Here is a 23,716-nt window from a genome sequence, read left to right as displayed (position 1 = left end):
AAGGGAAATGACTTGACCGAGACTACTCAGGTTCCCCTGGCTCCAAATCCAGGTGGCACCTTTCCCATTGAACCACAATTTCTCTTGTTCCTCTAATGCAATCATCCTTACTAAATTTAATCTTGTTAGGGTCATCTCTCCAGACTGGTGAGATATTTTTTGATCGACAAAGTTGAGGAAACAAAGCCAGGATAATTAATAGATCAGATAACAGAATCCAGAGGGAAAAAACAGTTCGTTGCCAAAAAGTGAATAGTGTGACATGGCTACCTCAAAAGCTAATGGAATCTTGGGCTGCATTAATTAAAGTACAGAATCCAGGGAAGAGAGGCAATGGTCTCATTGTACCTTATGTTGACCAGACCACATTTAGTGTATTTTATTAATCTTAGGAGCATCTATATTTTTCTTTTTTTTTGAGGGGGGAAGGGAAGGCAATTGGGGTTAAGTGACTTGTCCAAGGTCACACAGATAGTAAATGTGTCAAGTGTCTGAGGCCGGATTTGAACTCAGGTCCTCCTGCCTCCAGGGCCAGTGCTCTACTCACTGTGTCACCTAGTTGCCCCCTATATTAGGATGGTGGGGGGCCCTGGGACCATGTTATTTGCCTGGCACATATTCCAGCATGCCAAGAAGTGCTTTGCTCTGCACATGGCAGACAATTAGTAAATAAATAAATTATTCATTGAATTTAGTTTAATTTAAAATAAGGACCCATTGAAGGAACTATCATAGATGAGAATGATCACTGTCTTCAAATATTTGGTGGATTCTTATGGAAAAGAGAGATTAGACTTGATTTACGATGTTTCAGACAGCAGAAAAAGGTAACAGTGAGTGGAACCTATTGGTAGGCAGAGTTTGGCTTAACATTGGAAAGTTTCTATCCATGAGAACTATCCTCAAATAGAAGGGACTGCCTTACAATGCAGTGAATTGGCAACACTGGATGGTCACCTGTCAGGGTGATCCTGGGTTATGAGGTTGGATTAGACAACCTCCAAAGTTCTTTCTAAGAGTCTATAATTCTCTGTTAAACACCCATGGGCCTTTCTTTGAGTATACAAAAAGTTAGCCTCTTCAACGCTTATTAAAACTTAATTACCATTGAAGGAATAATCTTAAAGCTGATATTAAGGAAGGAAGTTTATTAATTAGTCTAGCTCAAATGCAGGACAATGCTGTAATATGCTAATTGAGCACATTTTTTAAAGGGGGAAAAAGAGATAATGTATTGTCTTGGGCCCTTCCTGAATAGTGTTTTCTTCTTTCTGGCTATGTTCACAGGATGGTGACATCACAGATTGAAAATAGAAAAATAAAAATGGAAAAGAATCAATTCCTTTTGTTTACTTGATAGCAAACCATAATCATTTTTCTTTTTTGCCTTCACTTAATCAAACACTTATTTTGGCATCATGAACCAGCCTTTCTCTGTGACATATCCTGAACAGTAAAGGGACTCTATCCCTTGGAGGACTTCATTTCCCAAAGCCTCATGTTGAAAGGGCAAGAATCCATCCTAGGCTTACTCCGAATAATGATTTCATGAAAAGAAGCTGCAATTTATGCCCCGTTTTATACTTCCTGCAATTTTCTAGTGTTCCTGGCAATTGCTCTCCAAGGAATTCATTTCACTGTGAAATGCAAATGAATCTTACAAAAACAATCAGGTTTTCCAATCATAGTATTTACCTGTGCTGGACACTGTAGCAAAGACCAGTAAGTAGGTGGTATGGAATCATGGTTATAAACCAGTGTTGGATTGCTGGCTTCACATGATAAGCAAATGGCTCGAATTGTCCAAATAAATAACTGAAGAGAATTTTTGGAAAGTCATCTGCTTTTTCCTCTGTTGAAGTTCATTTCCCAATAGGATTATTTCACTTTTAAGTTATCACTTTCCCAAAAATATGAATATCTGAAGAATTTATGAATTCATCTGTGTAGGGAGCTTCCAGTATAGGAATTAGCTCCACTGATACAAATCATAAGCCATCCATGACGTACAAATAACTCCAAGTGAATTGTGTGAGGCACATGGAAGTTTAGTGACAGATCATACATTTAGGAAGGTGGTTGGATTGGGCCCCAGGTCTTGCTGTCTCCAGGTCCAGCACCTCTGTTCTCTATGTCAGACTATCTCTATATTTCCCCCCTCCAATTTTAAGATATTTAAATATGTCCATGAAATTCTTAAGAGGAGAGGAAGAGTGATGATAAAAGTTCATACTTGATTCAAAAGCAAGAAACACTCATGAAATTAACCCAAACTCTTGGGGATAGAATGTTTCAACCTGCTGTGCCATGTGATGGTCTCTTTGATAAGTGGCTTCAGCAGGCTGTGGCCATGGTCAAGGTTCTTTGCCAGTTCACAGGCCAATCTTTAAGAGGCTCTCATGATATCTTTTTTCCAGGTTTCATTTCAAGCCATTTGCCCCAGAGAAGTCAGATAAGCTTCAGGTATTTAAAAAACCACCACCACCAAACTTAAAAAGATCATACTGCAAGCATTGCCAAACTCAAGAGCCACAAACAAAAGCGAGAACTTACTGTAGCTACTTTCGCTATCGCTGGCATTAGAAGAAACATGTTCTGCAAGAACAGTAAAGCAAATTAAAGAGGTACCAAGCATTGTGGAGCAGCTGAAGCTGAAAGGGGGCATGGTCATGCACAGTCAACAGAAAGGTGAGCAGAAGTGAACTTGGAGCCAGAGAGAATGAGCTCATTCTGGAAAAACTTCAGCAACATGAGAAAATGAAGATGAAAACTTAATCTCTATATTATGGAGATCCGCCTGCCCAGTCACCCACCCATGGATTTTTTAGGCACATTCCATCCTCATCTTTTCTCCAATGAAGGCCAGTTCTTCAGGTATACAAAAATTACTCAATTACATTTAAAAAACAAAAACCTCCTTGCCCTGTTCACACATCATTGATTTCCCAGGCTACTTTGACAAAGGCTGGTGTGTCCAGGCATGATGATTTTTTTATTATGAAAATATCTCTTTTCAGACTGAAGGGACAATTTACATGCAGGATCTTCTTCTGTCCTTCCAACTAGCCGCAGGGGTTCCTGGTTATTGCATTTTATTTTTTTTTCTATTTTATCCCTTTGTTAGTATGAATGTATGTGGTTCCCCCTCTTCCCAACACTTTCTAAGAAATAATTCCAGGGAAGAAAACAGTTGAAACAATTTCTGCTTTGGTTCATGAGAGTAAAAGTGTTTGGTGAGCAATTGACTCACTTGTAAAGACTCCATTAGTGAATTATGTCTTTATTTGTTTTCTTCTAAGAGTCTAGTTGTTTGAGTGATGGCTCCCTGGGGAAGAGATGGATGAATGCCAGCACATGAAAGCATGTTAGAGAACATATGTCAGGGGTCATAGAGGTTTTACTACATAAATTAGGCTCCTATTTCTGCAACCTTTTCTCATTCTCTCCTGATTATTATACTTGTACTTATGGTTTGGTTTATTAAGTTGTGGTTGTTGAATTAGTCACCTTACCAAAAAATTTCTATTAGAGATGACATGGTGATTGCTTATCTGACTTTTATATATTTCTCAACAATAAACAGTTACGATGGATTGGTTATGGGTGACTGCAACCTCATTGGCTGAATGACCCTGTGAGATGCCATTTTTGTTTTTTATATGTAAAAATATTATAATTTATTTAAAATTATGCATTGTATCTGGCAGGTTAGAATGGCTTGTGGAAGCATGTGCTAATGAGGTCAAAATCTTTGGGTCAGGCCACACAAAGGCTATTTAGCTTGCCATTTTTTTTTACTGATTACAACTGTACCCCTAACCTTGGGCAAGCCACATCACACTGTTGAATATGGAGGAATTGGGAAAGAATACAAACTTACTAATTAGCACATATGTAACCCCACCAATGCAGAAACAATTCAAAATATATATCTTACTAACTGTGGGTCAGTAGTGCCACATATATATACATACATAGATATCTTTATTTCATGATAATAGAATTTAAGTACCTTAGAAGAGTATCTAACCAACAGAGTCATTACTGGAAAAATTCCTAATCATAGCAGGTACATACCAAAGATTCCCTTGTAATATCAAATTCATCAACCCTCTCAACTTCCAAATATAATGTCACAAGAAAATTGTCTTTATGAGGAAAGATAGCAAGATTTAAACCATGTCCATGAAAGGCCCAAATACCTGATTATTTCTTCATTAATCAGCTGACAGTATTAAATGGAGAAGTCTAATGAGTCTTAGAAATAATTTCTTTTTTTCAGAAAAAGTTTTGCTCATTAACTCAATTTCGAGAGGGTGGGTATCAAGCACACATTTGAAATGTTCACAGCACCTGGTTTTAAGTGATCTTAATTTACTGATCTTAATAACAGTATTACGAAAGTTTGTTTTTTTTCTTCTTCTAAGAATGAAAATTAGCCAGACCCCTCTCATTGTTGTTGACATTATCTCTCTAATGTTATCAGGTAGAATTTGGTCTTCTGCCTTAATTATTATATGGATAACAACATGGGTATTTAATTCAGGTGGGAAAATTGTTTGACAAAAAGTTCAAATTCATGACAGCATGCATCTAGAAGCTAGCAAACATCTGTTTGAAGACTGAAAATTTTAGTCAATTATCTGGATAGTCACGTAAAGATTTTTGATTTTGTTAAAATTGATTTTTGATTTTGTTAAAATAGATTTTGTTAAAAATCAAAGACTAACTAGGCACCTTGTTTACTAGGGCAGAAACTGGATCCACAGAGTATTATCCTCACTTTTGAATCCTGCCCCCAAGGCTTTGAAAATTTAAAAAAAATAGTTAACAACTGTTTAATATTTAAATATAATAAAATTTTAAAGGGTATCCTAAGAACTCACATATTTTTAAATCGCCTCATTTAATATTTTTAAGAAGGAAAACCATAAAATGATATCTGGCATAACCAGAAGGCATTCTGTAGCTGGGCAGAAAGAGGGAATCTTAAGTCTTTTTTATGTAGCGCTGTGGAATTGAATAGGCCAACAAAAACTTTTATAAAAAAATTAAGTGACAAACCTAGTTGTTAATTTAGATATCAATAAATTGTTTGTTCTTTATCTGTAATGCTATTTTAACTCTTTTTTAATATAATCATGCATAATAGTTGAGTGACCTTGGATGTGATATATTCAACCTAAATTTAAGAACTCAGTTTAGATAGATGTGGAATGTTCTAATAATATTGAATTTTTGATTAAAATTCTTTGCATTGAACCTCATATCTTTTTAAAAAATATATCCAAGGCACTTCATAATTATTTTTTGGATCTGATCCAAGAAAAGAAACCAAGAGTAAGTGAAGCTTCAGTTACAATACTTTCACCAAAGTTTATTTGCCACTGAATCAGTCTCAGATGGCATAGTATCTGTACCACATCCTGTCACTAGGCATGCTAATGATCCAAAGCATTCTGGATAGTTGGATATTACTTTTGTGTTTTAAAGAGCTCCAGGGAATAAAATTTTATGATTTGCTCTGTCAGAAAATTTTTTCTTATCCAAATTTAAGATTATGGCTTAGTCCTTAAAGAAGGCTATGAAGTCTCAGCAATTTCTCTTCCCATAGAGTGAAGCCAGACTTTTCTTATTTCTCTCACTGTTACCTAAAATATAAGTATAATTTATCTATAATTCTTTTTTTTTCTAAAAGACTTTCCAGCGATTTGCTATTTGATAATCAACAACTAATCAGCGAAATAGGATTATCTATGACAATAGCCTATACAACTCGATTAAAGAAAACAAGATTCATAATGAGTAAAATTGTTTGCTCTCTCATCACTGGGTCTATACATAAAAACTAAATGTGGTGGGGTGGTGGGGGGAGAGGTGTTGGAGAATTTCAGCCAGTCAAATTTAGATATCCGTCTGGATCTCTTTTTTGTCTATAATACATATATAAATAAAATCCTCTCAGCTTGATTGAATTATACTCCTTTCTCTGTGGAACTGTCCATCCACACATCTTTCTTATTTTTTTGTTGAAGTTCTTAGGCCAGCACTGATTATATTTTTCAGTTTTTAAGAAATTTTGATGGAATTTTTTATCTTTATGGATGATATGTGCCAAGATTTTGTTGATGCGTGCCCAAGTTTCATGTCCTTTTTCCACTCCACAAGCCAATGTTAAAGTACCCCATTGGTCGAGAACCCCAGAAGATAAAGTTTTCATCTTTAAAGAGATAAGCAGCTGCCCAGGACCCAATTCTCTTCTTTTACTTCTGAGAAGCTGTATTATGATAAGCAATTTTGCAGAATGAATAATGAGTTTCATCATGGAGTTGGCTTAAGTGACTCTGGAAAACAGAGTCCAGTCCAATGTCTTTTTGTTTTGAACATAAGAAATGAACAGCTTCTGAGAATTTTGCATTGTGTTATTAAAGAAAGCACGCTGAGTATGTGATGTAGTCGCAAAGAATTCACAAAATTTCTGGACTCTGTTATTTGGTGCCTATGTGAGAGAATCAGCATTGAAGGAAGAAAAAAAAACAGGCAGTGTACTATGGTGGGTAAGTGAGGTTATTAATTTGAAAGAATGAGGAACTACCTAATGCATTCTTATGACATTAATTCTATAGACTAGATGAATTCTAATTGGTTAGCTTTGTCACTCTAGACCACAAAATGGAGAACCTGACCATCTGATTATTATCTAATGCAGTTAATAAATTACTGATAGACAAATGAATGTTTCCCAAACTGTATTATACAAACTCTTCAAGCCGGATCACTGTAAGTCAGAAAAAGAAATCAGTTAAGGTTAGATCACAAAGGCATGTTCATGAAAGATCACATGGCTCAGTATTTACTTTCTGCGAATGCATGTCCCCCTTACCTATGAAACAATGACTTCTGCAAATAGCACAGCACTAACCAACCGCAGGAATGGGGAATTCAGTTAGATAATCCCTTGTGAAAATATCAAAGCAAGAACATGAACTACATTTCTACTCTAATGTTCTAGAACCCTTTGGTTGTTCTTCCAGTCAATGTGGGTTCTTCCTCTTTGCAAGGCTACTAGGCAGCAGAGAAAGTGATGCAAGTGTGTGCATCAGGGACCATGTTGGGAGCACCATCTGATTAGAAATGGAAGTGCTCCCCACGACATAAGTTAGAGTACCTAGCACACTATGTTGTTTAATGTTGACATGCAGAACAAAACAACTGAAAACTATTTTGGGGGGTTGGGTGGTAGGGTGGGGAGCATTCACAGCTGGGTTACAAATGAAATTCGTGTGCATGCTAGGAGTAAAAGGTCTTCAGAAAAGAAACAAAAGTCAAACTGAAAAGTAAAGGAGGAGGGGAGGAAATTAAAAAAAAAAAAGAAAAATAAAGAAAAGAAGAAAAAGGAAAGTTACAGTGACCATTCCTGGGAACTTACTCAGAGTCTTTGTTCCATAACCGTCGTCACCTAATCCGGGGATGTCCTGCATGGAAGTCCCCAGAGAGAGCAATGAGAGAGGAAGAACAGCCGTAGAAGAGGAAGGAAGAAGTCAGTGGAATTGAAATGGATACTACCATGACAGACCATGTTGACTAAGCAATCTGGATCCTTGCTTTCTCTCTCTCTCTCTCTCATTTTTTTTGGGAACAACTTTCACCCCAAATTCTGCAGTTGGAGACTCACTCTGGTTTTTTTTCCCAAGAAAAATCAGAGCTCCAAAAGTAAAATGATGTAAACAAAGAAAATTTCAGCAAAAGCAAATGGAGCCCAGTCAACACTACACAAAATATGCCAGTGCACAAACAATAAAATTCCACTTAGATTTTCACAACAAATCCACAGATTCACTGATTAAGATTGAGTGCAAACTGCTGAACAGACTTAAATTTAATTCTTGATTTAAAACAAAACAAAACAAAAAAAGGAGTTGGACAACATTAGATGTTGGTAACCAACACAGATAATGAGCAAACTTTTGGCTAGCCTTCCAAAATAGGAATGTAAAAAGGGACACCAGGTTTTCTGTCCCAATTTGGATCAGATTATCTCATTCTTTCAAGAATTCAAACAGATAAAATGCAAGCCGAAACAAAGGGATGATGTGGCTAAAGGTCGAATTCTTTGGTCAAGAGTCCAGGTTACAATTTTGATGAGTCTCTCCCCATTTTTTTGTTTTTAGGAATAAATGACATTCCAAAGAAATAGAGCATGAGCTAGATCCAGAAAGCAGTCATCACTGGTCACAGTAGTAATACCTCACCTGCCTGCCTCGCCTGTCCTGTTTGTTTGCCTAGATATGTCGGGGAGGTTGTGCCATGGGTGTCGTGCTTCCTGTTAAAGTTGGCTGTGCGTGTGCTGTGTGTGACATTGTCTCCAAGAGTCTACTTACGTTCTGGATCACTGGTTTCCTGCTCACTCTGCTCCTTGCTCTTGTAGAATGGGAATTTTCGTGAAAAGATGAAGCTCTTTTTACGCTTGTCATTGAATGACTGTGAAGGAGAAAAGGCATGGGGCAAAAACAGGGACGTCTAATTGTTGTCACGCTCATGCTGACAAAACAACTAGTTTGTAAAAGTAGAGACAACTGCAGTGATGCGAATTGGGCTTCTCAAAAATAGTGGTGGGGTATCACCAAAGAGCCATTTTTTAATAGAAAGTACTGGGAAATTGGAAGGGCAACCCCTTTAAAAACACCAGATCATTGATGACATCAAGGACAAGGCCTCTCCTGGTGAAACACTTCGTGCAAACAAGAAGTTGAAAAAGTTTCTCTGACGAATTTGAATGATTTTTTTTTCTTGAAGCCTGCTTCAGGATGAGAAATTAAGCCTTTTCAATAAGAATTAAGTTTTAAAATATTTTTAAAAATTCAAAACTTCACATGTATGTGAATTTTAGATTTTTAGAGCTGGATGGGAACTTAAGAGATGATTTATTTTAACCTCTCAGTTTATGGATAAAAAAAATTCTGGCCTAGTATGTGCAACCAAAGGGAGGGGTAGTTGTTCTCAAGGTACCAACATTAATTACTAAATCAAGAATTCACAATGTGAACGGTTGGAGAGAATTCTAGACATTAGAAGTGTAGTCTTCCTAGGTGTAAGTTAACCATATAAGGAATATAAGAACACTAACAGGGATGATTTTTAAATAAACATATCAGAATTGCTGTAGTAAAATAAGTGTTCTCTTCTTTCAGAATGATCATCTTGAAAAGTTATACACTTATTTCACTGATGCTTCCATTGCTCAGAATGGTCTTAGAACTCTTTGTGGGTTCAATCATCAGTTGGAACTCTCCTTTTGCTCACTTATCATCTATTTTCAAAATTCCTATTAGAACCTTGGGATTTTTCTTCAGAGTCAAGCTACAAGCCACATAAGGACATTACCATAAGGTTCTGCCTCAATTGCTTTTTTTTTTCCTTAACCAAAAAGGTTCTTTCCCAGCTTGGTTCCTTTGTTTACTGTATGAGGTTTCAAATGAGTTGCAAGGTGGTGTGCATGAATGTAACAGAAAGAGGGATAAGTTGGGAGTCAGAAGACTTGGGTTTAGATTTCTACCTTACTATCTGTGTAACCATAGTTAATTTGCTTAACCTTGTCATCTCTAAAATGAAAGGAATAGATGTGGTGTAGTGGAAAAAGAAATGGATTTGGAGTCAGATGATCTCAGTTCAAATCTTGGCTTTGTTATTGTCACTTCTGTGACCTTGACCAAGTCAGTTAGTGTCTTTGGGTCAGTTTCTTCATTTGTAAAATAAAGGGTCGGGACTACATGATCTCCAAGGTCCCTTCTGGCTCTAAATATATGATCTGATGGTGCTCTTCCCTGCTTTTAAGTCTATGCTCCTACAACTTGGAGCTATTAAAAAATCAAATTAGCCCTAAATTTAGGGATCATGAAGGATGAACATAAGAATTATGGATCATCTCTGAAGGACATTCTAGGTATTCTGGAAATGGTTTCAACAGTGGTAGTTTCACTGAAATAAGTGTATAGCCTTTCAAGTGATGAGTTTGAAAAAAACAACAAATATGGAAATATATACGTTCTGAGCTTGTTCTTAATTTGAGAATTACTCACAATAAGTCATACCTCCTGTATAGTTAATTGTGCTATGTAAGATTTAGGACCTGTTCAAATCATCTAAAAAGCTTATGTTCTCTCTTGGTGGTATTCTGCTTTCATACTTTGAATGTTAATTTTGGTGATGACATGCAATCGTCACCCAATACTCTTTTCTATTAGGAAAATACTCAAATCAGGGGAGTTTAGGTGTAAATATGATTTATAAGGCTAGATTAAATGGATGGTCATTAGGAATAACAATGTACTTCAAGGTATATTCTAAAAATTGGGGCCATTTGGAAGGCTAGAATGTGGAATATAAGAATATTATAGTTCCTTAAGAAACAATTAATGACAAAATAAGTGGCAAGTTCTCATCTGGGACAACAGAGAGCATCATCTCAGAGTTCATCCTTGTTCCAAAACCAGTTTTGCTTAGTTGACTTTACAATTCGGCGGCAAATCCTCATCCAGAGACAATGCTGGGAACCCATGGAGACTTTCAGTTTAAGGGGGAAATATCTTTACAGTAAAAATGAATAATACTCTTGCATCACTCCAGTTTCATGACACTTTTACAGTTCAAGCATATTTAAACTTCAGTAACTGAAAACAAAAACAACAAAAAATACCATGTCAGAATTAATGATTTGTGATCTGTCAGACATTCAACTTGAACATTATGGGTGACCGTCATGCAAAAAGAAAACAGGTTTCATGCAGTGTGGAAACAATGCCAAGAGGAAATAAAGCCTGAGAACAACATGGAGACACAAAGAACGCAAAGGACATGGTGGTGGGCCCCAAACTGGGTCCGCATGCAAACCAGTTCGTTTAATGGTCTATCAGGGGCCAAATGAAAATGCCAATGTGTTTTCAGTGATCAGTTCTCGTCTTTTAAATCAAGATGTAATGTGTTCACATTTCTCAAGTATGAAAATGTTGTGTATCATGAGTCATCTGATTTTGACATAATAATAATAATAATAATAATACTGGCCACCACACTTGTAAAATAACAAAAAATACAAAATAATACCTCAAAATAAAATCATCTACAACATCGGTTTTATTACCAAATGCCGTTTCATATTGGAATTAAAGAGAAAATAATGAAATTGAAACAATTAAGTTTTTCTGTGGTTTCAAGTAGATACAAAATTCAAATCATCATTTTCATTCATATTTACATATTTAAAAGAACATTAAAACACCTTTTTAAAAAAACTCCCAACATTTCCCCAAATTTTAACAAACATTCCTAAGGTCATATTTAGGCATCCCAACCAGAAGGGGCTACTGTTCCTGTTGTTTATAATCTGACCTATGATTTCACCAATGTAGGAACTCTTGGTATTATAAACTCCCTCCACTGATGCAGATTGGCGATTTGGTCGTAATTTATAGTTTCGGACAATTGCAGGGGGGCATTGGGAGCTTAAACTAAGGGTATCAGAGGTAAGTTGTGAATACTGGTCTTTCTGATTCCGAGGCCAATTCTCCACAACCACTATGGCATATATTACAGAGCTATACTGAGATAATTTTCCTTTATGCTGCAATATTAATGTATTTTGCCATTATGTAAGCTTTTTCCCTGCTGTATTTTTTTTTCAACTTAGAAAAGCAAAATCTGTTACACACCATTTTAGACGAAAGTAATAAATTAGCAGTTTTACTATTTATAACAGGCACACATCTTTAATAACCACAGGCCTGGTAAAGAACTGTATTTTCACCCGTATCTAATAAATAATTATTTCTATGCAACAATTGTATAAAATCCTGATCTATTAAAATATAATTACAGTTTTATAATTGATTAAATGATAATTGTAGGTAATCCTAGAGTTTTATTTTAAATAATATTTAAATATTCGAGGAATAAAGACATTCCTATGGGAACATTAATAGATGGGTATGACCTTTAATACTGCTAAGCTGCAACTTGTCCTGTCAAAAGTCATCTCATACTTTCCTATCTCCCAGCACTTACACATGGTGACCCCTATGTTACAAATGTGCTTCCTTCTGATCTGCACCTTTTGCAAATCAGCCTTAGAGACCCAATTTCATTGCCCTTTACACCATGAAATTTTCTTTGATCTCTGTTCCTATCCGTAAGTTCTCTATCTCTTCTTAGGACTCCCTTCTGACTTTATTTGTCTTTTTCCTATATACTTCACATAACAGCCTATTCCGTGTTATGGTCCTTGAAACCCCTGTCTTATGTCACCCTGGGCTATAAGTGCCATGAGAACCGATGATAGCATTGCCTTGTACCCCATCTTCCCTCCCAGAATCCAGCTCAGGGCCTAGTATAGAGCTTTCTAAAGAACTTGCTATGGTAGTTGCTTAATGAAAGTTAGCATTTGAATGTTTGTTGATCTCAGTACTTTATAACTACTGCGCATGGGTAAATTAAGGAAGTCTAAGAATTCCATTTTAGATCTTTCAGAATCACCTCCTCATGGATACATATGAGGATTCAGAGTACATTCAAAATTACAAGAGTTACACTCTCTTTAGTTAATACGGCATTCTGTCCTCTAAGAAAACTGCCGATTTTTACTTCAGTGCTTACATTTCCCACAGGCCACTGAGCACTTATTTGTTTAAGCCAACAGCTGTAATATGCTACTGAATCAACCATTTTCTGCCTGGTTATCAATCTGTAATTCATAGAATAACAGGGATCAGAGATCTCAAACTCAAAGTGAGACCATCCTGTCCAATTTCCTCATTTTACAAATGGGGAAACTGAGGCCCAGAAAGGATGAGAGACTTGGCTCAGGTCATACAGTTAGTGACTGAGGAAGGATCTGAGTAGAAATACTTTGGTTCTTGGGCAATGTTGTTGTCACTGTACTGTGGGACAACTGATATTTCTAAATAGACCATGCTAATTTTGTAGCATTTATAATAAAGTGGGAAAACCAACAACCAGGCTTTAATGCAATAGATTAGGAAGAGTAATTGCAAAGGAATTTCCTCTCTCCCTGCCCCACCCCCCTTGAGGGTGGAAAAACCTCAGAGCAGGGTGCACTTAATTTCTGGGAGGCATAAACATTTCTAGTCTTAGAATGAAAGAGAGCATACAAGCACCCTCTCCAGCTAAGTACATGGGTCCTTTGTTTATCTCATCCTGTAGCTGTAGATTTAATACTTTTTTATGTTGTGACAGACACTAAAACCCCTCTGCAGCAGGAGGCAGCTGCCTTCCTTGGCCTTCGGAATCCCCCAAATTCCTGTGTCAAGTGACATGAAGCTGACAGAAAACCACAACCTCTTGGCAAAGGGGGATGGAGATAAAATAAGGATCTTCTCTAGAATATCACAACCCAGAGTGCCCAGTGATGGATGGCTGGGGCTTGGCATGAAATTGTTTCTTTCTTCTCTGGGAAATCCTGAATTCGGGGTTATGTTTCCTTTTTCCTTCTCATCTTCCTAAACTCTTCCCTTGCCCCCCTCCCTGCTCAAGTTTTAGACTGTCAAATTATTCCCATCATAACACTTAAAACAGGATCAGAGATCAATGTAGAGCTAAGAGGGGGCTGAGAGACCATGTGGGACAAATGCCTTATTTTCCCGAGGCAGCTGGGTCATGTGGTGGATAGACTACTGGACTTGGAGCTGGGAGTCTGAATCCTGCCTTAGATGTTGGTTAGCTGTATAAGAGCAAAATTAACTTGATCTGACTTCTCTTCACCTCAGTTTCTCCATGTGAAAAGTGGGGATAACCACTGCTGTGAGGATCAAATGAGATAATGAGTAAAGTACCTTGCAAAATTTAAAAATGCTGTCAACACGGTAGCTATTGAGGCATTTAACCTCTCTGTGGCTCATCTATAAAACAGATTAGGTGCATTCCCTTCCATGTCTAAATCTGTGATCTCATAATCTAGAATAATAGGTGAGAGAACAGAGGAACACAGTGGTTAAGTAACTTCCCAAAGGCCACGTAGTTAGAAAGCATAAGAGGTAATTTCTGAATTCAGGTCTTTGATGCCAAAGCCCTTACTTGTTCTCTTGTATTATATGAATGTACTCAACTGGATTTATATTTAAAAATCATACTGAATGGAATCATACTTGTTGCTAGCTTCTTTACTTCTGGGAGGAATTTCTTTACTTTTAATTCCCATTTTCCCCAACCCTCCAAACCTCTATCTTCTTACCTTAGCTTCTCTCCTGCTTCCGCCCCCCGCCTCCATTCGTCCCTTGAACCACCCACCTGTCTACCTGCTGAAATCCTGTCCTTCGAGGTCCAGGCAGCAAACACTGCCTCCATCACAAAGCCTTCCCTGATTGCCACAGTAGGAAATGATTCTTTCTTCATCTACTATCATCTCACTTTATAAGCCCTTTATGAACAGATCTCATTTTAATCTGTGATGATGGCTGTGTCTGGGTCTTGTCTCTCCAACTCTACTGCAGGCTCCTTGAAGTTATGGATTTCACACTGAATTTGAGTCTAAGGCAGGCCTGAAAAGGTGGTTGAGAGGGATACAACTTTGTAGGGAGATGTTCGAGGCCCCTAATTCAAGTCAGTAGTGAACAAGTCAAATGCCTCTTATGTGCCAGGCACTGTGCTAAGTGCTGGGGAAAAAAAGGCAAAAACGGTCTCTTCTCTCAAGGAACTCACAGACTAATGGGAGAGACAACATGCAAATCATTATGCTCAAACAAGATATACTCAAGATAAATTAGGGGTAATCTCAGAGGGAAGGTAGAAGCATTCTGTAAATAATAAATACTTGTTTAATTGAATTTTTGAAAAAGATTTTAGGGAAGAGAAAAGAGAAAAAAAATATTTCATAATGTAAGGAACTAGAATCTGCCTAAAGAAATCTATGTCTATACCTTGCAAAAATTTTATTGTATACACAATGAGCATAAGGGGACACCACTGGGAAGAATTCAAAAGGTGATAATTTGGATGAGAAGGAATTGGTAAGATGAGCAGGCAGAATGAAAGGAGAACTGTCAGAGCATTCCTTCTGACCCAGTGGAGGAGGGAGAAGAATCAGGTTCATCATTTATTAAAATGTGGACTGGGGATGGGTAGTTGTTAGTCTCCAAACAGAGCTCTAAAGCTTGAATGCATAAGACAATAACATGCCTCACTAGTCATCACCTTGAAGCTGGCCTCTGCTTTGGAAAGTCAAGAGAGATGAGCAATCCTCCAAAGTGTTGGGAAATTACATCCCTCAAGAATCCCCCATCTTGTTCCTTCTCAACCAAATTTTTGGGTCAAGTTACAATTTATAAAAAATATATCATGCAATTGGCCATTCAGGGATGAGGATGGCTCATTTCAGATGAAAGTGTCCATGAAGTCCTTGCTACAACAGCATGTGACAGATTCTGTGGAAAAGCTAAGCACTTATAGATACTGAATGTTATACAGAATCGGAGAATTTCAGGGTTAGAAGGAATCTCAGAGGGCTCTTAGAGCCATCCTGTGCTATCTGCAGATGATCATTTGACTTGAGCACAGGCTTCTTGTCTATGGTGAAGAACGCTTCTAAAAATTAAGTGGTTCCCAGGATTCTTTCACGAGAAAGGCTGATGTTGGTTAATGTGTACCTCCTCACAGACTACCTGTGTGGGGCTTATCCTCAGCTGTGCTGAACTGGGTTTTTTATGTGAGTTATTCTTATTTACACCTTAGTTTATCTTAGGCCCCTCTTGACTTATACAGAGGAGAGCTATTTACTCACGCTTGTTACCCACCATTGCTCTGTCTACCTCAAAAGACCTCCCTCAAAATGGAGGCACGTTTTTTAACTTTGCTAAAAGGACTATTTATGTCTATAACCCTAAATATGGGCAGCATTGGACCTGGAATCAGGAAGACCTGAGTTCAAATCTAGCTGTGTGACCCTGGGCAAGTCACTTATCCTCTATGTGCCTCAGTTTCTTTATCTGCAAAATAGGAATAATTGTACTTACCTCCCAGGGTTGCTGTAAGGATCAAATGAGATAATATTTGTATAATACTTTGCAAATCTTAAAAGGATATATAAATGCTCATTATTGTTAATATTAGTCCTAGGTTCTGCCTTTACCTACTATGTGACCTTAGATAAATTATATTTTCTTTCTCTCTGATGCTCAGTTTCTTTATCTATAAAATCAGAGGAGTGTGGACTAGATGAGCTCTAGGATTCCTTCCAGCTCGAAGTCCTACGAGCTTAAGAAAGACACTTAACCCCTCTTAGCCTAGTTTCTTCCCTAAAATGGAAATAATCATTATCTTACCAATCTCGCAGGGTAAATGGTTGTATAATATGAGATTTGCAAAGTGCTTCACAAACATTATTTCTTTTGATCCTCACATCAACACCTGCCGGGTAGGTGCTATTATTAACCCTGTTTTATAGGGAAACTGAGGTAGAGATTAAGTGACTCGCCCAGGATCACAGAGCTTCTCAGGTCTTCCTGACTCCAAGTCCAGCACTCTATCACCTGAGCCATCTAGCTGTCTCTAGATTGGATTAAAACCCAGGTCTCATGACTTTTGATCTAATGCCCTTTCTATTTTACCATTCTAACCTATTAAAAATGTTATATTTGACCAGAATTAGAACTAGGATTCAAACTTGATTCCTCTGGCTCCAAAATCAGTCCTCTTTCCACTTTATCAGGTTATCTTTGAATTGTTACTTTGAAAAAGAGTGGGCCCTCCCCCAAAGCAAGAAAGACTTCTGCACTACAGAGTGCAGATGCTAAAAATGGAACTTTCAAAGGGAAAACCACACACACACACACACACATACACACACACACACACACACACACACACACACCAGGAGCATCACTAATTTACTCACTTATTATTCTGACTGCAGATAACTGGAGCCTGGAATAATCAGAAATGAAGTCTGAGGCATGTAGGAGAAATGCCTTTGGAGATGAATTTATTAACACATCTGTGGAAAAGGCAAGTCTGCTGACAATTTTCAGCTAACCCTCATCTGACAATCTGTAATGTTTCTCTAATGTGCTTTTCCAGCTTTCTGTTTCTGATTTTGGCATGTTATTCATCACTGAAGTTAGTATTTAGAGGAAAATATTCCCTTACGTCCTTGTAGCTCAGGGTTCTGCAATTTTGTTGGTTCTTTTTTGAGATTTGAGAGACAGGGCTTCAGTGTGTTGAAGTGTAATTCTTTTGGAGGGAGACAGAAGAGTCCCAAGTTCCCCGGACTAAGACACGAGAACCTCAGTCTTTTAGAGTTGTCTTTAAAAAAAGTACAATTGCAGGATTTTCCAGTATTATTTAACTCACATTTCTAAAGAGTTAAATTTTACAAAAATATTTTGTTTACAACATCCTCGAGAAGCAGGTGATACAAATATTACTATCTCTAATTTTACTGTTGTTGAATTATCTCAGTCGTGTCCAACTTTTGGTTGGGATTTTCTGGGCAAAAATGCTGCAGTGGTTTGCCATTTCCTTCTCCAGCTCATTTTACAGGTGAGGAAACTGAGGCAAACAGGGTTAAGTGACTTGCCCAGGATCACATAGCTAGTACTTACTAGTATTTCAGACACTTGTCTGAAGTCAGGTGTGAACTAAGGAAGATGAGTCTTCCAGACTGTAGGCCTAGACTCTATCCACGGGGCCACCTAGCTGTCATATCATAAGAGTTTAATAAATGCTTGTTCCCTTCACTAAGGATGTATAAGTCCTCAAATCCTGGCTCTGACTTTGGGTGAGTCTCATCTTAACTTTTGTATGACACGGTTTCCTTATCTGTAAGAAGTATCTGTAAATGTTGTTTCCAGGCCCAATATTTTATAATCTCATGTACGATCCTACCATGCTGAGAAGGCTTCAAGCATGATACTAAATGATAGACTAAGTATCCATTTTCTGAGGATCAGCCAAACTAATATCAGAGAGGTTCAGCATCAAAAGGTTGGCCACCAGATAATTGTTTTTTGTTTATTTGTTTTATTTTGGCCAAAGAAATTTAGAAAGACCAGCTACTGAACAGTGAGAAAGCTGAGATGTGCCTCAGTGGAGAATGCACCTATAAAAATGAAATCGCCGATCTGGGAAAGATTTAAGTAGAAGTTTTAATGAATTGTGGAATGTGAAAGTGAACACATGATAGGATGAAATGACATGGAACCAAACGAATAATAAAAGCTGGCACCATGTTTTCATTACCACTAATAAAAGCCACTTACAAAAGTAAGTCATGAGAGTCAGGAGTTAGAAGTCAAGTCACTCCTAATGGACTCAGGAGGCAACCTGGATTCCAATGCTGGCTCTGTAGAGTGATTTGGGGGCCTTAGTTTCTTGACTGTCAAATGAGGAGTTGGTCTAGCCAATCTCCAGCTCTAACACACCATGATTTGCATGTATCATGACGAAAAGACAAGAAAAACACACTATATGGTAAATTTAGGTATGTTAAAAAAAAGTGAGGCTAAAACTTGGGCTTTTGACCCAAGTGGAAGTCAGAACTTTCCTATCTTTGTTTTCCCTTTCTTGATAGTCAGTCTAGCTAATAAGTGTCAGATCTAGGATTCAAACCTAATCCTTCTCACCACAGATCCTGGAAGAGGGGAACTGGGTGGGGAGGGAGGGCAAATTGGAGACGTCATGGAAGTTCACCGGAGGCCAAGAGCTGAGGAAGACAAGGTTAGCCTATAAAGGCCTAGAGTGGCTCCAGGACAGCGTCCATTGTCAGCCAGGAGGGAGTGGAGATGATGGCCATAATGGAGTGGAGTGGAGATGGCATGACTAGAGATATCCTTGCAGATGACCTCTCTGGTTTCTTTCAGCTCTCTGATTTTTAAAGCTGCAGTTCAATGATCTTTTAGGCTGAAAGCTCACTGTCACTTTCCAGGATGTGCTATCCTCTTTGAAATCATCTCTGGGGACAGTGATCGATATTCCAATAAAGCTGCCATCATTGATTTACCCAGAGTGAAATTCAATGTGGTAGAAAGAGTGGAAGACTTGGAGTCAAGAGGCCTAGGTTTGAATCCTATCATCCATTTGCAAATCTCTTAACCTCTCTGAGTCTCAATTTCTTCATCTGTAAAATGAGGGCAGGTAGGTAGCACCAAACTTGCCAGGCCCGAAGTCAGGAAGACTCATCTTCCTGAGTTCAAATCCGGCTTCAGACACTTCCTAGCTGTGTCATCCTGGGCAAGTCACTTCACCCTGTTTGTCTCAGTTCCCTCATCTGTAAAATGAGCTGGAGATGGAAATGGCAAACCACTCCGGTATCTTGGCCGAGAAAACCCCAGATGGGGTCACAAAGAATCAGAAATGACTGAAACAAATGCACAGCAACAACAAATATATAAAGTGCTAAGCACTTTATAAATAATTTCTCATTTGATCCTTGCAACAATCTTGTGAGGTAGCTGCTATTATTATCCCAATTTTATATGGAGGAAAATGAGCCAAAGAGAAGTAAAGTGACTTTCCCAGGGTCACACAGCTAAATATCTGAGGCTGGATTTGAATTCAGGTCTTCTTAACTCCAGGCCCAGTAAAATATGTGTGATGTAACCACAAGAGCAATAGAGAGACAGAAATGTTTGTACGTTATTAAAGATGCTATGTTTTCATCCTTCTGCCTTATTGGATGAGGTGTCAGTCATGTATAGCAAAGTCATTAACCTTTTTTGGCATCATGGAGCCTTTCTCAGAATTATGTTTTTTATATCCATAGAATATAGTGTATAGGATTACAAGGGAAACCAAATTATATTGAAATGTTAGTTATCAAAATATTAAAAAAGTTTACAGACTCCAGGTTAAGAACCCCTGCCATATATGAATAAGTATAAGAAAATTAATCTGGAGACATCTATCTAAGCAGGGTGGATCGGTGCGTGGTGTGCATAACCCGTAAGTCTAGCCACAGGCTGGGATAGTCCCTTTTCCAGCCTCTCAAACAATCATTTTGCTCAAGAGAGGCAACATGGTATTGGCAATGTACTTGGAGTAAGGAAGATGTGGGTTCAAAATGTGCCTCAGGCACTAACTAGATGTGTGTCCCTGGGCAAGTCACTTGCCCATATGTAAATGGTCATATATAAAATGAGAGCATTCCTTCTAGCTCTAAATTCATGATGGTACCTAGATGGCACAGTGGATAGAGTGTGGGATCTAAGGGCCTGGAAGACTTTAGTTTCAGTCCTACTTCCCTTACTTCCTAGTTGTGGGATCTTGGGCAAGTCACTTAACCTCAGTTTCCTCATCTGTAAAATAGGGATAATTATGGCACTTCACAGGGATCAAATGAATTAGTATATGTCAAGAGCTTTGCAAACCTTAAAGCGATATATAAATGTTAGTTATATTGTTATCCACATCATAATTATTAATACAGGGTGTCCCTAAAGTCTGGACGCATAGGAAATTGTGTTGGTAAGCCAAATGGGCTCTTAGCACTTAGTTCAACCAAGTCCCTTGAAGATTTTGGCTTTTGTTTCCTTTGAGTAATTCAGTGTATTTCCTCGAGTCTTACTAGGTGCTAAGCCCTAGGCCCAAACCCCTGTTAGGTGTAAAACCTATGTGGGTGTGGATTGGTAACTAAGGTGGGGCCCAAGGTGGGGCTAAGTAAGGGGAGGTGCTAACTCCAGAGCCAATCATAGGAGCCTAAGTTCTGGTCATTCACATGATGTTTGATGACTTGTCTGAAATGCTTTAAGAAGAGAAGACAGAGCCATTTGCGCAGGCCTCTCACTCAAGGTGGTGGTGCTGATGCGGAAACTCAGGGCAGCTGTAGCTAAGAGCCCTCCAGCTTGTAACCCGGATGCTGCGACTTTGTTAAACTCTGGTAACTGCGTATTGGGATTTGAATCAGACAAGGTCTGTCTGTCGATGTTTGTACTTTGTATTTTGCTCTGAAGTTCAGAGTGCTGGTTTTTTCCCCTGAACTAAGTGAATGATATTTGAATGCTGAATCAAAGGAAGCTTGTCAACCCCTTAATGTTGCTTTCCTTACTAAAGCAGATCAAAAGAACCTGTGCTTTTGCAGCATGCTGGTAGCGTACTTGTTGTTGGGGTTGTGTTGGTCTTTCACCCCCCACAACAGCTGCTAGCCGGATTGTTAAATCAGAAATTTCATTAACATCTCATTAACCATTTCACTGAAGGCTCTGTTTTGTTCAGCGATGAAGCTTTGTTTTATGTGAATGGTGAGGTTAACAGACAGAATGTTCAATACTGGCAGCAAAGCAACCCGCATTGGGTGGCCCATTCCAAACAGCAAGGAGTAAAAAAAATTATGGTGTGGTGTGGTGTGGTTTGTGGAAAGCTCATGTGTTGGGGCCATTTTTCGTCAATGACCATGTAACTGGTGAGACTGATCTCGCCATGTTGAGAGACCAGTTAATGATCCAACTTGAAAGGCTAGGTGAATGGTTCCAACAGGATGGTGCCCATGCCTATTTCATCGTGGTTGTAAGAGATTGGCTGAATGGCATTTCCCTGACTGGATTGGAAGATGTGGTCCATGTGGAGTGGTCTCCTCATTCACCAGATCTTAGCCCCCTTGACTTGTTTTTTCTGGGGTATGCTAAAAGAGAAGGTGTACTCAATGAAAATCACAGATGCAACACACTTGATTGAATGCGTAAAGAGTGAATGTGCTAAAATTGGCAGCAATGTGGAGTTATTGCATTGAGTTCACATGGATTTTGCAAAGCGCATCAACCTTTGCATCACAAATGATGGAAATCATATTGAATATATTATTTGTTAATATTCCAATTAAGTAAAATGTTGCTGAAAATTTCATTCATTTCATTTCTTGAAAATATGCATTTTTGGCTATGTGTCCAGACTTTTGGAACACCCTGTATAATGCCCTAAGATATATATTTTGAAGCAAGGGATGAAAATAACAATATGGAATCAGTGATCATCAACTAATTAAATTACAAAGACCTGACTAGCTTGGGCACTGCCACTCTGTCCGTGGATGTGGCATGAGAATGGGATAAGTGGGAGATAGAGGCAATTCTGGGAAATGAATTGGTGCGTATCAGGAGACAGAGGCAGCCAGGTCCCAGCCTTAGCAGGACAGGCAAGTTGCAGAATGTGTAAGTAATAGAAGTTGATGAATAGAGCTGGTGTGTGAGTGCACAGTGTTCCTCCCTGGCTAAGGGCAGCAAGATGCCTTAACATGGTGCAAACCTTGAAGGAACAAGGGATGGAACCCTTCCACTCACCTTGGTGGCATAGGGAAGGGGGCTTGCTTGGGTGAGAACTAGCCTCATCCCATCCCCAAACAGCCTAATAATAGAGCCTGTGCCCTGTTTGCCCCACCTTTGCAAACTTAGGCTTGGAATATTATTAACTCACTAGAGTAGTAAAAATAATAGAAGTTTGAGAAAATCTTCAATTCCAACAGAATTTCCTTTCCCGTTGGTTCTTGCACTAGAACTGGCTCCAGGAATGTCATCTGATCATTTTGGGATCTTTCCTCTACTTCTCTCCTCCCCTCTCCTCATCTTCTCTCTTTGGGCTTTCCTAGAAAGATAGGTTTCTACCAAAGAGGTAGATTCCATAGCTGTTGATTCTGTGACAAAGTTTCTTGCTTCAGCCTCACCTCCTCTCCACCTATCCTCCTAGGCCATCTCACCCTATTAGTATGGAAGCTCTTTGAGGACAGGGACAATCTCATTAGCAGAGTGCCTGTCACCTAGTAAAACTCTTAAATGCTTTTTCATTCATTTATCCTTTACCTGAACTGAAGGCATTGCTGGCATACATCACTCTCTTCATTGTTCATTTCTGATGCTATCAGCAGTCAAAGAGTGAGAGTTTTTGGTGTAGGAAGCCCAAGGAGAGGGCAACCTGTCCATAATTTAGGATCTCTAAGAGGTTAGATGAACTGTCCATGGTTGCAAGACTGGCATCAAAGGCAACTAGCTGGTGGCACAGTGGCTAGAGCCCTGGGCCAGAAGTCAGGAAGACCTGAGTTCAAACTGGGCCTCAAACTACTAGCTGTGTGACCCTAGGCAAGTCACTTAACCTGTTTGCCTGAGTTTTCTCAAGTGTAAAGTGGTGATAATGATAGTACCTACCTTGCAGGGTTGTTCTGAGGATCAAATGAGATAACATTTGTAAACAGCTCGTAGTACAGTGGCCAGCACATAGTAGGTCCTATGTTAGAAGTGCTTATTCCTTCTCTGCCAAAGGGAAGTTCTGCATCTGTCCTCCTCGTTATAAGCCCTGAATTGCTTTTCACAATACTTTTCACCCCTCTGATAACATGGATAACTGAAAGTTACTGTATTTTCATTACTTTCCTTCATATGGGTATTTTGTGCCATCTGAGGTATAGAGTCAGGAGATCAAAATTGGAATGCCCGTTCTGACACTATCTGTGTGTCTGTGGGCAAGTCATTTCCTTACCTAGTCTTCTCATCTGTAAAAAGAGGCTAACAATACTTTCACATGATTATTGTGAACAATCGACTTTTTCACACCTTAAAGTACTATAGAAATATGAGTTTTTAGTTTTATTGCTACAATACAATTTAGAATGTGATGCTCATGAGATCAAAGGAGGGAAATGTTTCTTTTGGCTTGGAGGAAATTAAGGGAGATTTCATGGTTGAGGTGTCAACTGTGCTGTACCTAGAAAGAGGGCTTTCAGATGAGTGTG

The 23,716-nt window shown here is 38.6% G+C and overlaps 1 protein-coding gene across 2 annotated transcripts in view; it reads right to left on the bottom strand.

Annotated features, from left to right (window-relative positions):
* Window positions 1-23,716, bottom strand: part of LOC118835785 (disks large homolog 2) — a 654,221-nt gene that overhangs the window by 26,365 nt on the left and 604,140 nt on the right. For both annotated transcript variants that reach the window (XM_036743051.1, XM_036743052.1), the window contains one exon: window positions 8,382-8,481. In XM_036743051.1, the coding sequence (XP_036598946.1) occupies window positions 8,382-8,481 (100 nt within the window). The remainder of the gene's footprint in view (window positions 1-8,381; window positions 8,482-23,716) is intronic.

This window comes from Trichosurus vulpecula, chromosome 2 (genome assembly GCF_011100635.1).
Source record: "Trichosurus vulpecula isolate mTriVul1 chromosome 2, mTriVul1.pri, whole genome shotgun sequence".
Taxonomy (NCBI): domain Eukaryota; kingdom Metazoa; phylum Chordata; class Mammalia; order Diprotodontia; family Phalangeridae; genus Trichosurus; species Trichosurus vulpecula.
Note: the sequence above shows the minus strand (reverse complement) of the source record. Positions and strands in the feature narration are given on the sequence as shown.